This window comes from Leptodactylus fuscus, chromosome 1 (genome assembly GCF_031893055.1).
Source record: "Leptodactylus fuscus isolate aLepFus1 chromosome 1, aLepFus1.hap2, whole genome shotgun sequence".
NCBI lineage: Eukaryota > Metazoa > Chordata > Amphibia > Anura > Leptodactylidae > Leptodactylus > Leptodactylus fuscus.
Genome location: NC_134265.1, coordinates 52,486,366 through 52,501,060, shown reverse-complemented (window position 1 = coordinate 52,501,060; position 14,695 = coordinate 52,486,366). Strand labels below are relative to the sequence as shown.

General features: G+C 40.4%; 1 protein-coding gene across 1 annotated transcript; it reads right to left on the bottom strand.

Annotated features, from left to right (window-relative positions):
- Nucleotides 1-4,728: 4,728 nt before the first annotated feature.
- On the bottom strand, nucleotides 4,729-10,230 carry LOC142199998 (proteinase-activated receptor 1-like). The gene is made up of 2 exons (XM_075270009.1): nucleotides 10,197-10,230; nucleotides 4,729-5,744 (listed from the first exon to the last, which is right to left on the bottom strand). The coding sequence occupies exons 1-2, from the start codon at nucleotides 10,201-10,203 to the stop codon at nucleotides 4,729-4,731; spliced, it is 1,023 nt and encodes a 340-aa protein (XP_075126110.1). The 5' UTR covers nucleotides 10,204-10,230.
- Between the last annotated feature and the right edge of the window lie 4,465 nt (nucleotides 10,231-14,695).

Sequence of the window (14,695 nt, the reverse complement as noted above, 5' to 3'; positions counted from 1 at the left end):
ATATGATATACTCTTTGCAGTATTGAATTCACATCAGCAACCTGCAATGTGCATACAGAGTAAAATAAAATCCAGCCCAGTGAATTTCTGTTTAATACATCCTATTCATTCTGTGACTTGTATGCATATAACAAGTATAGTAAACACACTGCCACCTTGTGGTCATTATTAGGACTATATTAGGAAAGTGTGTGGACATAAAACATTTGATAATGAAACAGAATGAATCATAATATACACCATGCCATAGTCTCAATAATATTCTCAAGTTAAATAAAACCAGATTGGCTGCACAGTGAACGCTGTAAATACAAAGCCTGTAAGAAAGTTGCACAAACACAGTTTCCAATTCCCGCATTCTAATTTTTTTCCAGCTTCCCAGTACGTTATATAGAGTATTAAATGGTACCATTACGAGGTATATTTTTTCCAGCAAACATTAAGCACTTGAATGGGTCTGTGAATGAAAAGATAACAAAGTTATGGGGTTTGGAAGGTGGGGAGTAAAAAAATGAAAACTGAAAATCAAAAAATGCCTGTGGAAGGAATGGGTTAAGTTAATTTAGACATTAGGGGTAAGTTAACCTGGTGGAAAATAAAGAAAAATAAAGAGGGCTTCGGTATTCAGTCTTTCTGCTGCTGAGTAGGCCTAGATGAATGGGACGCCTCAAGCAGTGGAATTTGGCTTAATTTTTCATCGTCCTGTGGCGATTATCTGCCGCCCATTGAAAACAATTGGAGGTACAATCTAGTCAGAACCAGCTACTGATTCGAGGGTGAAAATCACCAGCAACTCCATGGCAAATTCCTCTGTATGAGCTTACCATAAAAGGCTCACAAATCTAGGTTCACATCAGCGACCGGGCTTCTGTCCTTTTAGTCTACCTGGGTACCTGAAAGATGGAAACCCTATAAAAAGCGTTTACATGTGGACACCCATGGACCCTATAGACTATGATGAGGTCCGCCAGGTTTGCATCGAAAACGGTGGAGAAAAAAAAAATCCTCCTTGCAGGACTTTTCTTTTGATTTTAGGCAGAATCTGGGACGAAGAGGTTCGAACCTACCGTAATAGTGATTTTCCATATTTACAAGAAAATTTCACAAACCCATTTGTTAGGAATCATTTCAGTTTTGAAGGGAATTTTAAATAGTCTATAGATTAGAAAAACAAATAAATCACCCCATTTCAAAAACTGCACCCCTCAAATAAATCAAAACTAAAGTTTGTTAATCCTTTATAGTTTCATGGGAATTAAAACAGTGAGGAGAAAGTCAATTTTTTCTTTTTTAATAGCATATTCATTCAGCCCTAAAACTTACATATTCAAAGGAGTGAAATGAGAATAAGCATCTCACAGTTTCTTATGCAATTTCTCCTGAGCACGGAAATATCCCACATGTAGATGTAAACTGATGTAAACTGGGCACATGGCAACACCCAAAAGGGAAGGACTGCTGTTGGGCTTTTTGAAAAGTAGATTTTGCTGGAATAGTTTTCAGTTTTCAGATCCCATTTTGGAAACCCCACCACTCACAGAATTTATCAAGGGAAGGGGGCCACACGGTGGCTCAGTGGTTAGCCTTGCAGCGCTGGAGTCCTGGTGTTCAAATCCCACCAAGGGCAAAAAAACATCTGGAAGGCGTTTGTATGTTCTCCCCGTGTTTGCATGGATTTCCATCCCATATTCCAAAAAAAGACATACTGATAGGGAAAAAAAGTACATTGTGAGCTCTCTGTGGGGCTCACAATCTACATTTAAAAAAAAAAAAAAAAAAAAAAGAATTTATCATTGAGCATTCTGACCCCACAGCTGTTTCACAGATTTTATTAACAATGGGGCGTGATAATGAAAAATTACTAAAACATCACTTTCTCCCACAATTTTTCATTTTCATAAGTGGTTAAAGAAGAAAAATCACCTCGCAGTTCATTATACAATTTCTCCTGAACATGGCGATACCCCATATGTGGTTGAAATCTGTTGTATGGGTTCATGGGGGTGGGGTGGGCTCAAAATGGAAAGAGCGCTATTTGGCTTTTGGAGGTCAGATGGAATATTTTTCAGCTGCCATGTCGCATTTGCCGAGCCCCTAAAGTACCAGTATAATGGAGACCTCCAAAAATGACCTTATACCCCTTATGTGTTTGTGAACTGCTGTATGGGTACATGGCAGAGTTCACTATGGAAATAACAGATTTTGCTGAAGTAGTTTTGGGGTGCCATGCTTGCAGAGCCCCTAGAGTAGGAAAGCCCTAAAAAATAACCCCATTTTGGAAACTACATCCCTCACAGAATTTATCAATTATTATTATCATTTTTGAGACCATTTTGAGCGCTTCCCAAAAATGTGTCTGCAAAGTGAAAATTGAAATTTGTAAAGAAATATGGGATTAGCCAGAATCTCATTCACTTTGCTAGCACTGGCTACATTTCTGCAACAGGAAAAACGCTTCATATCTATAATGTGAAATTTTAGCCTTAGGCTGAAGCCCCACGTGGCGTAAATGCTGTGGTTTACAAAACTGTTGCGTTTTTCGAAATTGCAGCATGTCAATTATGCCTATGAAAATGCTGTTTGTTTCCATATGGGAGGAATGGAAGCAGAAAGTCCGCAGAGAAAACTCTGTGGACTTTCTGTGAAAACCACTATGTGTTTCTGCCATGGTTTTTCCCACAGAACTTTTTGGCTGCAGCCCGCAACATGGGGCCTTAGCCTTAAGTGGGTTATTCTGGGTACCAATAAGTTGTATATAAGGGCATAAATTACTGTATTTTCAACTCAGGAAGTAAGTACTGAGTCCTAACTATATCATACAGCCACAACCCGGAAGCAATCTAGAAGACAAGTTCCTTTTCCTCTTCCATCGACATGCTGGAGCAGAGGTGTAAAAAGGAGACTTGGAGCTCCATAATAAAACTTAGAATGGATCCCAATGAGACAAGCTCTGACAAACGTACAACTGTTTTCTTACTGCATGCTGGTGGTTTATTGGCCCCAAACTTAGTGAAAATTGTCAAAAGAGGTCTAAAATTGAACGCTGTTGCGGGAAAAATCAAAGGTGCCAAACCAATGTTTGTTGTTTTTTTTCCAGTGAACACCGTAAAAATAAATTCAGACAACCACATTTTTCCCCAATTCCACTCCATTCTGAATTTTCTTCCATCTTCCAGAACATTATACAAAATATTAAATGGTACTATAAAGTACAATGTGTTCCTCAAACTTCAAGCCTCATATGGCTCTGTAAATGGAAAAATAACTAAGTTATGGAGTTTAGAAGGTAGGGAGACACAATCAAAAAAATCAAAAAATGCCTGTGGTGTGAAGAGGTTAAATAAACAACTTTTCTCACCTAACCATAGGATAGGTGATAAGTGTATGATCAATGGGGTCTGTGGAGACCAGCATCATGAGAATGGGGTCCCTAAGGAAATGGAGTGGTAGCGCACCTGCATGACCAGTACTCCACACACTTCTATGGGACTCACGGAGGACTCTGCTCTCTCTATCTTTGAGAAAAAACAAAGAAATAGGTATACAGACACTCAAAATAGTGAGGTTAAAGACCAGGTTAAGACCAAAACTCGTAATAGGAATATACAAACTTTAATAGTATCACATTAAAAAGTTATACAAAATAGATGATGCGAGTAACACACAGATAAATGTACAAAAAAGAAGAGCACAGCAAAGAGTCCAATACTGCCCAGGATAGTTATTACATGTAGTTACACGTGAGTGGTAAACAGAATATATATATACCACATGAACCAGCAAGGTAAGCTAAAACATAAGGCCAGATTATACAAATGCTACCAAAAGGAGGCCAAATTTATCCTATAGTATATATAGTGCAAAGTGCAGTAAGGCAAAAACGCAATTAAGCTAAAAGTAAAATAATATAACAACATGTAAGCATTGAGTACTTATAGACAAGAAAAAATGGCCACAAAGTAGATTGTAAAAGACTTAATCAGTGGCAGCAAAGGTTACACAGCAGGTCTATCATGTTAATAAATGGAAGTACAGCTTACCTATTATATAAACCACGTAAGTAGAAGTAGGAGGGCAATAAGAGGAACCGCCGGCTCGCACCCGACGCACGCATTTCGGCACGGGTGCGATAAATTTGGCCTCCTTTTGGTAGCATTTGTATAATCTGGCCTTATGTTTTAGCTTATCTTGCTGGTTCATGTGGTGTATATATATATTCTGTTTACCACTCACGTTTAACTACATTTAATAACTATCCTGGGCAGTATTGGACTCTTTGCTGTGCTCTTTTTTTGTACATTTATCTGTGTGTTACTCACATCATATATTTTGTATAACTTTTTAATGTGATACTATTAAAGTTTGTATATTCCTATTACGAGTTTTGGTCTATTTTTGACCTCACTATTTTGAGTGTCTGTATACCTATTTCTTTGGTTTTTTTCTCTATTAGTTTGTGGTATAGACACGATTTTGGATGTAGGGCCCTACTTTGGGAACATACTATGTGTCCCAAAACTATATTTAGTTTTTCCCTCTTATGTGCTAGGTTTTTTTTTATCTCTCTATCTTTGGCAGTCCCATGGAAATTAAAGAAGCATTGTTTACACATATGAACTGCTACACCAAGCACAAATGACTCATGATAATTACAAGCAGTCTGACCCCAGCAAACATATATTTATTGTCTAAAGTTCATGGACCAAAACCTTGTAATCCATACAATCATTAAAATCTAGAAAGCAAAAACTTGTAGTCTAATATTAAACTGCACAATGGTTTGGGTGTCTTCTTGGTTTCCAGTGTATTGGGTGTCTTACAGCATAATAAACTATATACGTATTTCCGACATCTTGATGACACAAAGTAATAAATTAAAGGATCTAGACAACTACTTGTACTGCTGATACAAGTGCACAGAATATATGCATTGTACAGAGACTCAGAATACACATCAAGGAAGTGCAGATAATGTACTAGAAAGAAGATGTTTGTAGGACCAAAGCAAATAATGAACACAGTAAGGACTATGGCAGTTAATAGAATAGCTCTTGTCTTCTTAGAAGAATTTCTGATGTCCTTTGTGCTTTTACTCAAGGTTCGGATAATTTCAATGTAACAGAAGATTGTAATAACTAATGGAAAGAAGAAAAAAATTGAAGACATGGCGGTGAAGTAGTACATGTAGAAGTTCTGTTGGTCCTTTAGCTCCAGCACATCATGGCAAGTTGTAACGTCCAGAGATGCAATATAAATAGTTTGCTTGGTAAGAAGAAGAGGGACAGCACTGGCTATCGATACAAGCCAGATAAAGACACACACCAGCCAAGCCCGGTTGTTTGTGCGCCAGGAACGAGAGCGTATTGGAAACACCACGGCCATGTACCTGTCCACACTCATACTAGTCATGAGCAGGATGGAGCAGTACATGTTACAGTAAAATGCCGCAGTCACAATTCGGCACATTCCTTCTCCGATTTGCCAGTTGTTCCCTGAGAATCTGTACACAATGTTGAAAGGCAGCATGGCAACAAAAAGCACATCAGCTATGGCCAAGTTCAGCATATAGACTACTGCCGGCGTCTTGTTTTTTATCTTCAGTAGAAACATTAGAATTGCCATCACATTTAGAGGTAGAGCCACAGTGACCACCATAGTGTAGATCGATGGTACCAACATCGTCAACCATTTACTAGATAGGTAGATTGCGGTGTGATTTGAAACTTCCTGCGACTTAAAAGACCCTGAAAAAAGGGAAATAGTTATAATAAATATGTAAATAATTTTATGATACAAAAAGATCTCATTGTTCTCGAAAGGTGTAGATATATTAACAGTATGTAGAAAGCGCCTCCTAATGGTGGTAGTCAACAGGACAGGGTTCTTTTATTTATCTCTATGATTACAGTATGCATCAGATTTGGAGCTGAGTATCGGGATAATAAAACTGCAATCACTATAAAAAAATATATTAAGTAATTACTCAATAATCGTGATTAACTTTTCAATAAACTTTTCATAAATCCACTGTACAAATGAAAGAAATTTTTTGAGAGAAGTCCTCAGTAGTTGATACCTTTTACCACTGTACAAACAAATATAAGAAACTTTATCATGTAGCTCAACAAAGAAAATGCTTCTTTTACCACTTATCAGGTTCTTGTCAGCAAAGGGCTCGTTCACATCTGCGCCTGTACTTCGTTCTGCAGGTTTCCATTTCCTGCACAAAACAGAGGCAGGAGACGGAAACCTGCCGGCATCTTTCTTACCCATTCATTTGAATGGGCTTGAAAAGTCTCCAGCTGTGTCCGCCGGTGAGCGTTTTATGCGCTCCGTTGTGAAACCGTTTTTTTAAAACCGGACACAGAGTCGGACATGCAGTACTCTGTGTCCAGTTTAAAAAAAAAGGTTTCGCCGCGGAGCGCATAAAACGCTCATCAGTGCTCACAGCCGGACTCGGCATGACAGGTTTCCGTCTTCCGCATGCAGAAGACGGAATCCTGAAAACAGAGTTCAGGCGCTGGTGTGAACCCAGCATAACTGAAGTATTATATCTCTTATATACAGTACCAAGAGGACCCAGCTTCGCCTGATTATATTTCATTTTTTGTTTGTGTAGTGGCCCCATAAGAATTGTCCAGTTTTGCACTGGTGTATTTTGTATGTCATTTGTGTTTGTGTCTATAAGCGTCATGTGATCATGTGTATCTCAATTTGGATATCAGTGAAAAACCTGCGATTGGTTGATATGGATACCTGGAGTAAAGCTGTGTGACTGTGACCTTGTTTAACAGTGTCATCCACAGCGCCCTGCCCCTTTAAAGTTAACATAAAACAGTGGTCAAAAATGGCTGGGTTGCTGTTGAAACCTGGAGTAAAACTGTAATGTGTGATACTCTGTGCAGAGCTGCGGATCTAATCCTCCAGCTTGTGGTACTGTGTGCTGAGACGCATATCTAATCCTCCGGCGTGTGGTACTTTGTGCAGAGACGCGTATCTAATCCTCCTCATGTAGTATTGTGTGCAGTGGCGCGTATCTAATTCTCCGCCATGTGGTATTGTGTAGAGAGTCACGTATCTAATCTTCTGGCGTGTAGTACTGTGTGCTGAGGTGTGTATCTAATCCTCCAGCTTGTGGAACTGTGTGCAGATGTGGGTATCTAATCCTGCAGCATGTATAACTGTGTGCAGACGCATGTATCTAATCCTCCAGCATGTGGTGCTGTGTGCAGACGTGCATATCTAATCCTCCGGTGTGTGGTACTGTGTGTTGACGCACGTATCTAATCCTCTGGCGTGTGGTACTGTGTGCTGACTTGTATATCTAACCCTCCCCGTGTGGTATTGTGTGCAGTAGTGCGTATCTAATCGTCTGGTGTGTGGTATTGTGTGTAGTGGTGCGTATCTAATCCTCCGGCGTGTGGTATTGTGTAAAGACGCACGTATCTAATCTTCCAGCATGTGGTACTGTGTGCAGTGGTGCGTATCTAATCCTCCGGCATGTGGTAATGTGTGCAGTGGTGCATATCTAATCCTCTGGCGTGTGGTACTGTGTGCAGTGGTGCATATCTAATCCTTCCCCGTGCAGAATTGTGTGTAGTGGCACGTATCTAATCCTTCGGCATGTGGTACTGTGTGCTGGGGCGTGTGTCTAATCCTCTAGTGTGTAGAACTGTGTGCAGAAGCACGTATATAATCCTCTGGCTTGTGGTACTGTGTGCAGAGGTGCGTATCGAATCCTCCCCTGTGTGGTATTGTGTAGTGGCGCATATCTAATCCTTAGGCGTGTGGTATTGTGTGCAGTGGTGCGTATTTAATCCTGTGGCATGTGGTACTCTGTGCAGAGGTGCGTATCTAATCCTCCCCTGTGCAGAACTGTGTGCAGATGCACGTATCTACTCCTCTGGCATGTGGTGCTGTGTGCAGACGAACTTATATAAACCTACGGCGTATGGTACTGTGTGCAGAGGTGCGTATCTAATCCTCTGGCATGTGGTATTTTGTGTAGTGGTGCATATCTAATCTTCCGGCATGTGGTATTGTGTGCAGTGGCACGTATTTAATCTTCCAGCATGTATTATTGTGTGCACGTGTGTATATCTAATCCTCTGGCATGTGGAACTTTGTGCAGATGTGCATATCTAATTCTGCGGCATGTGTAACTGTGTGCAGACGCACATATCTAATCCCCCGGTGTGTGTAACTGTGTGCAGTGGCGCAAATCTAATCCTACACCGTGTGGTGTGTGGTACTGTGCGCAGAGGTGCGTATCTAATCCTACCCGTGCGGTATTGTGTGCAGTGGCGCATATCCAATCCTCCGGCGTGTGGTATTGTGTGCAATGGCGTGTATCTAATCCTCTGGTGTGTGGTATTGTGTCGAGTGGCGCGTATCCAATACTCTGGCATGTGCTATTGTGTGCAGACTTGCATATATAATCCTCTGGTGTGTGGTACTGTGTAAAAACATGCATATCTAATTCTCTGGCGTGTGGTACTGTGTGCAGACGCGCATACCTAATGCTCTGGTGTGTGATACTGTGTGCTGACTTGTGTATCTAATCCTTCAGCATGTGCTATTGTGTGCAGACGTGCGTATCTAATCCTCTGGCATGTGGTACTGTGTGAAGACGTACGTAACTAATCCTCTGGCGTGTTGAACTGTGTGCAGACACGCGTATCTAATCCTCTGGAGTGTGATACTGGGTGATGACCTGTGTATCTAATCCTCTGGCATGTGGAACTGTGGGCAGACACACGTATCTAATCTTCTGGAGTGTGATACTGGGTGCAGACCTGTGTATCTAATCCTCTGATGCATGTATCTCAGTTTGGTTATTAGTGTTGGATTGTGCTGAGTGACCGTGTTTATGGCAGTTGGAATATGAGTGAAAGACTTGCAGGTTTGTATTGGTTAATGGGAGTCAGGGTTTTGGGAAAGCTGTAGCTCCAGAACAGTATGTCCGAGCGAGTTACGGCCTCATCTTAAACCTTTCCAGACACCTGAATTATCTGTGTACCAAATTTGGTGAAGATCGGTCCAGTCGTTTGGTTATGCACAAAGAACAGACAGACAGATAGACAGACAGACAGCAATTCATTTTTATAATATAGAGAGATATAAAAATGAGTTTTTGTCTGACTGTCTTTCTATCTGTCTGTCTGTTCTTTATGTGCCACTAAACAACAGGACCAATCTTTGCCAAATTTAGCACACAGGTACATCAGGTGTCCAGGAAAGTTTTTGGTTGGGTCTCGACTCTTTCGGATGTTCCGATCCTGAGATACAGTATTCCCAAAGCAATGACCTGCATTAGCAATACAAACCTGCAAGTCTTTCACTCATATTCCAACTGCCATACACACGATCACTCCACATGCACAAAGCATTACTCCAGGCTTCCATAACTAATATCCAACACTGATATCCAAACTGAGATAAACGTATCAGAGGATTAGTTAAACAGCTCAGCACACTATCACACAACAAATGATTAGATACACAGCTCAGCACAGTATCACACATAAGAGGATTAGATACATAGGTCAACACACTAGAGGATTAGATACACAGCTCAGCACATACAATCACACATAGGAGTATTAGATATAAAGCTTAGCACACAGTATCACACATCAGAGAATTAGATGCATAGCTCTGCACAGCATCACACATCGGAGTGCTAGATACACAACTCAGCACACACAATCACACATCAGAGAATTAGATACACAGCTCAGCATACAGTATCAGAGGACATAGATGTTCATTCATCTAGCGCTAAGATTCTGGTTTGGACCTTTCCTTTGGGAAGCTAAACTCAGAAATTAGTTCCATTAACTACCCTGTTGCACAACACAACTGCACAGTGATTGCCAAACCAAACAGGGTCATCCATGGGCCAGAAAATAGAGTCTCTGTACAATGCCTATGAAGCTCTCAATATGTACCTTATAGGCAAATGTCCTTGGCAGGATTCGAACCCAGGACTCCAGCACTGCAAACCTGCAGTGCTAATCACTGCGCCACCATTATGCCCCATGCTGCTATATGGTCCTTAGTTGCAGGAATTATGAATGTATTTATAACAAGGGGAAATTGATGTGATCAGAGTAATTTTTAATATTCCACAATCTTGTCTCTAATAAAGACTGATCATGTGAACAAATTGGAAGTTAATGTTGCTTTTTACATACCTGTCATGTTTTTTTCCTTAGTTACAAAAATAAAAGAGTAAATAGTAATTTTTGGAAAATCTGAAACAGAATGAAATTTTGAAAACATATTAAAATGAAAACAGAATTTATGTTGAGCTCATCCTATCTACTTTCTATAGCTATATAAATCCTATTATTAACTTAGGTTCTAGGCAAGTTAATACAAATTGTACTGTACATATAGATATATAATTCATAAACTCTTGACTGACCTGTATGAGAGTTATTGTATGGAATGCTGTAATTGTTTCTTTCTGATAAATTACCTGTTAAAATAAAAAGTGAAGCCATTGGTGATTTTTTTTTTTAGGAGTTATCTTTAAAGCCTAACAAACTTCTGTCCCAATGAATTCCATCTCTGTACATTATTCTGGACCTTACACTTTTTGTTATCATTGTGTGCTACAATGTTACATCCAGCAGAGAGGAGAATCTGCTCATCTAACTCTCTCTCGATGGGCAGTTTACACTTATTAAGAATTAATGCATCAATTGCATGTATCATGGATTCTTAGCATTTATCATTTACCTTCCTGAAGTTTTGGGTTTTATTGGAGTAAGGAAGTGTGCACAGTAATGTAAAGCACCATTCACACTTTCATTAGTTTCATCATATTAGATATTATTGTATTCTGACCCAGTTGTAATTTTGACCTTTCTTCTGGATATCCCACTACTCCCTGAGTTCTGGATCCTGGTCTGTCCGACTATTCAGTAATCTACTTTTGGGGGACTTCTAGTGCTATGGCTGGATTTTGACTCTGCTGTGTCTACTGGAATGGGCCTCTATATTGGTTTCTTGTTAGCTGTGACAACTTCTTTATTCATTTCCTGGTGTTTATCCCCATTACATATGGTTAGACTTTACCCTGTTTGCTTTGTTAGTCAGTGACTACTCTAAAGACCCGGCGATTTGAAGTATTGAAGCTCTTCGACTCAGAATTGTGAGGACTCTGTATGATAGATAGACCTATAGGGGTTTATATTTGCATACTGAGCATGGCCTAAGGGTACATTTACATATTTAGACTTTTGCATGCAGTTTTTGAAGCCAAATTCAAGAGTTGATTGCAAAATAGAATCTTTGTCTTTTGACAAAATCTGATGTTTTTATGATATAAAAATAATAATAAAATAAATTTTCAGCCGTTGGTGGGAAAGCAATGTGATATCTACTAAACCTTTTGATGGTGATTTTGCAATGCTGGACAAACATATAATATGATTATTCCCAACAACTGCCGAGAAGTGAATGTGTACTGAAAAGGATAAGGGAGAAATCCACTACCAGACACCTGGCGGCAGCTTTTGTCCCTGACAACAAAAGAATTGGGCAAATACCCAACACCTTGCTCCTTATCTCCTTTGTCATTAGTAGAGATGAGCGAACAGTGTTCTATCGAACTCATGTTCGATCGGATATTAGGCTGTTCGGCATGTTCGAATCGAATCGAACACCGCGTGGTAAAGTGCGCCATTACTCGATTCCCCTCCCACCTTCCCTGGCGCCTTTTTTGCTCCAATAACAGCGCAGGGTAGGTGGGACAGGAACTACGACACCGGTGACGTTGAAAAAAGTAGGCAAAACCCATTGGCTGCCGAAAACATGTGACCTCTAATTTAAAAGAACAGCGCCGCCCAGCTTCGCGTCATTCTGAGCTTGCAATTCACCGGGGACGGAGGTTTCCGTCCAGCTAGCTAGGGCTTAGATTCTGGGTAGGCAGGGACAGGCTAGGATAGGAAGGAGAAGACAACCAACAGCTCTTATAAGAGCTAAATTCCAGGGAGAAGCTTGTCAGTGTAACGTGGCACTGACGGGCTCAATCGCCGCAACCCAGCTTTCCCAGGATCCTGAATGGAATACACTGACAGTGTATTCCCGTATACCCGATATATACCCCCGATACCCGTTCCAACGGTGTGCCCCCCCACCTTCACCCCAGAAATACCCTGCAAGTCCCCTAGCAATAGGATTGGGGCTATATACACCCACTATTTTTGCTACTGCCATATAGTGCCATTGTCTCACTGGGAATTCAAAGAATATATTGGGCTTACATATAACTTCAATTCCAGGGAGAAGCTTGTCAGTGTAACGTGGCACTGACGGGCTCAATCGCCGCAACCCAGCTTTCCCAGGATCCTGAATGGAACACATTGACAGTGTATTCCCGTATACCCCATATATACACCCCAAATCCCCGTTCCAACGGTGTGCCCCCCCACCTTCACCTCAGAAATACCCTGCAAGTCCCCTAGCAATAGAATTGGGGCTATATACACCCACAATTTTTGCTACTGGTATATAGTGCCATTGTCTGACTGGGAATTCAAAGAATATATGGGGGTTACGTGCACCCACAATTTTTGCTACTGCTATACAGTTCCATTGTCTCACTGGGAATTCAAAGAATATATGGGGGTTATGTGCACCCACAATTTTTAATACTGGTATACAGTGCCATTGTCTGACTGGGAATTCAAAGAATATATGGGGGTTATGTGCACCCACAATTTTTAATACTGGTATACAGTGCCATTGTCTCACTGGGAATTCAAAGAATATATTGGGGTTATGTGCACCCACAATTTTTACTACTGGTATATAGTGCCATTGTCTGACTGGGAATTCAAAGAATATATGGGGGTTATGTGCACCCACAATTTTTAATACTGGTATACAGTGCCATTGTCTGACTGGGAATTCAAAGAATATATGGGGGTTATGTGCACCCACAATTTTTAATACTGGTATATAGTGCCATTGTCTGACTGGGAATTCAAAGAATATATGGGGGTTATGTGCACCCACAATTTTTGCTACTGCTATACAGTTCCATTGTCTCACTGGGAATTCAAAGAATATATGGGGGTTATGTGCACCCACAATTTTTAATACTGGTATACAGTGCCATTGTCTGACTGGGAATTCAAAGAATATATGGGGGTTATGTGCACCCACAATTTTTACTACTGGTATACAGTGCCATTGTCTGACTGGGAATTCAAAGAATATATTGGGGTGACGTGCACCCACAATTTTTGCTACTGCTATACAGTGCCATTGTCTCACTGGGAATTCAAAGAATATATGGGGGTTATGTGCACCCACAATTTTTAATACTGGTATACAGTGCCATTGTCTGACTGGGAATTCAAAGAATATATTGGGGTTATGTGCACCCACAATTTTTAATACTGGTATATAGTGCCATTGTCTGACTGGGAATTCAAAGAATATATGGGGGTTATGTGCACCCACAATTTTTAATACTGGTATACAGTGCCATTGTCTGACTGGGAATTCAAAGAATATATTGGGGTTATGTGCACCCACAATTTTTACTACTGGTATACAGTGCCATTGTCTCACTGGGAATTCAAAGAATATATTGGGGTTATGTGCACCCACAATTTTTACTACTGGTATATAGTGCCATTGTCTGACTGGGAATTCAAAGAATATATGGGGGTTACGTGCACCCACAATTTTTGCTACTGCTATACAGTTCCATTGTCTCACTGGGAATTCAAAGAATATATGGGGGTTATGTGCACCCACAATTTTTAATACTGGTATATAGTGCCATTGTCTGACTGGGAATTCAAAGAATATATGGGGGTTACGTGCACCCACAATTTTTGCTACTGCTATACAGTTCCATTGTCTCACTGGGAATTCAAAGAATATATGGGGGTTATGTGCACCCACAATTTTTAATACTGGTATACAGTGCCATTGTCTGACTGGGAATTCAAAGAATATATGGGGGTTATGTGCACCCACAATTTTTACTACTGGTATACAGTGCCATTGTCTGACTGGGAATTCAAAGAATATATTGGGGTGACGTGCACCCACAATTTTTGCTACTGCTATACAGTGCCATTGTCTCACTGGGAATTCAAAGAATATATGGGGGTTATGTGCACCCACAATTTTTAATACTGGTATACAGTGCCATTGTCTGACTGGGAATTCAAAGAATATATTGGGGTTATGTGCACCCACAATTTTTAATACTGGTATATAGTGCCATTGTCTGACTGGGAATTCAAAGAATATATGGGGGTTATGTGCACCCACAATTTTTAATACTGGTATACAGTGCCATTGTCTGACTGGGAATTCAAAGAATATATTGGGGTTATGTGCACCCACAATTTTTACTACTGGTATACAGTGCCATTGTCTCACTGGGAATTCAAAGAATATATTGGGGTTATGTGCATCCACAATTTTTACTACTGGTATATAGTGCCATTGTCTGACTGGGAATTCAAAGAATATATGGGGGTTACGTGCACCCACAATTTTTGCTACTGCTATACAGTTCCATTGTCTCACTGGGAATTCAAAGAATATATGGGGGTTATGTGCACCCACAATTTTTAATACTGGTATATAGTGCCATTGTCTGACTGGGAATTCAAAGAATATATGGGGGTTACGTGCACCCACAATTTTTGCTACTGCT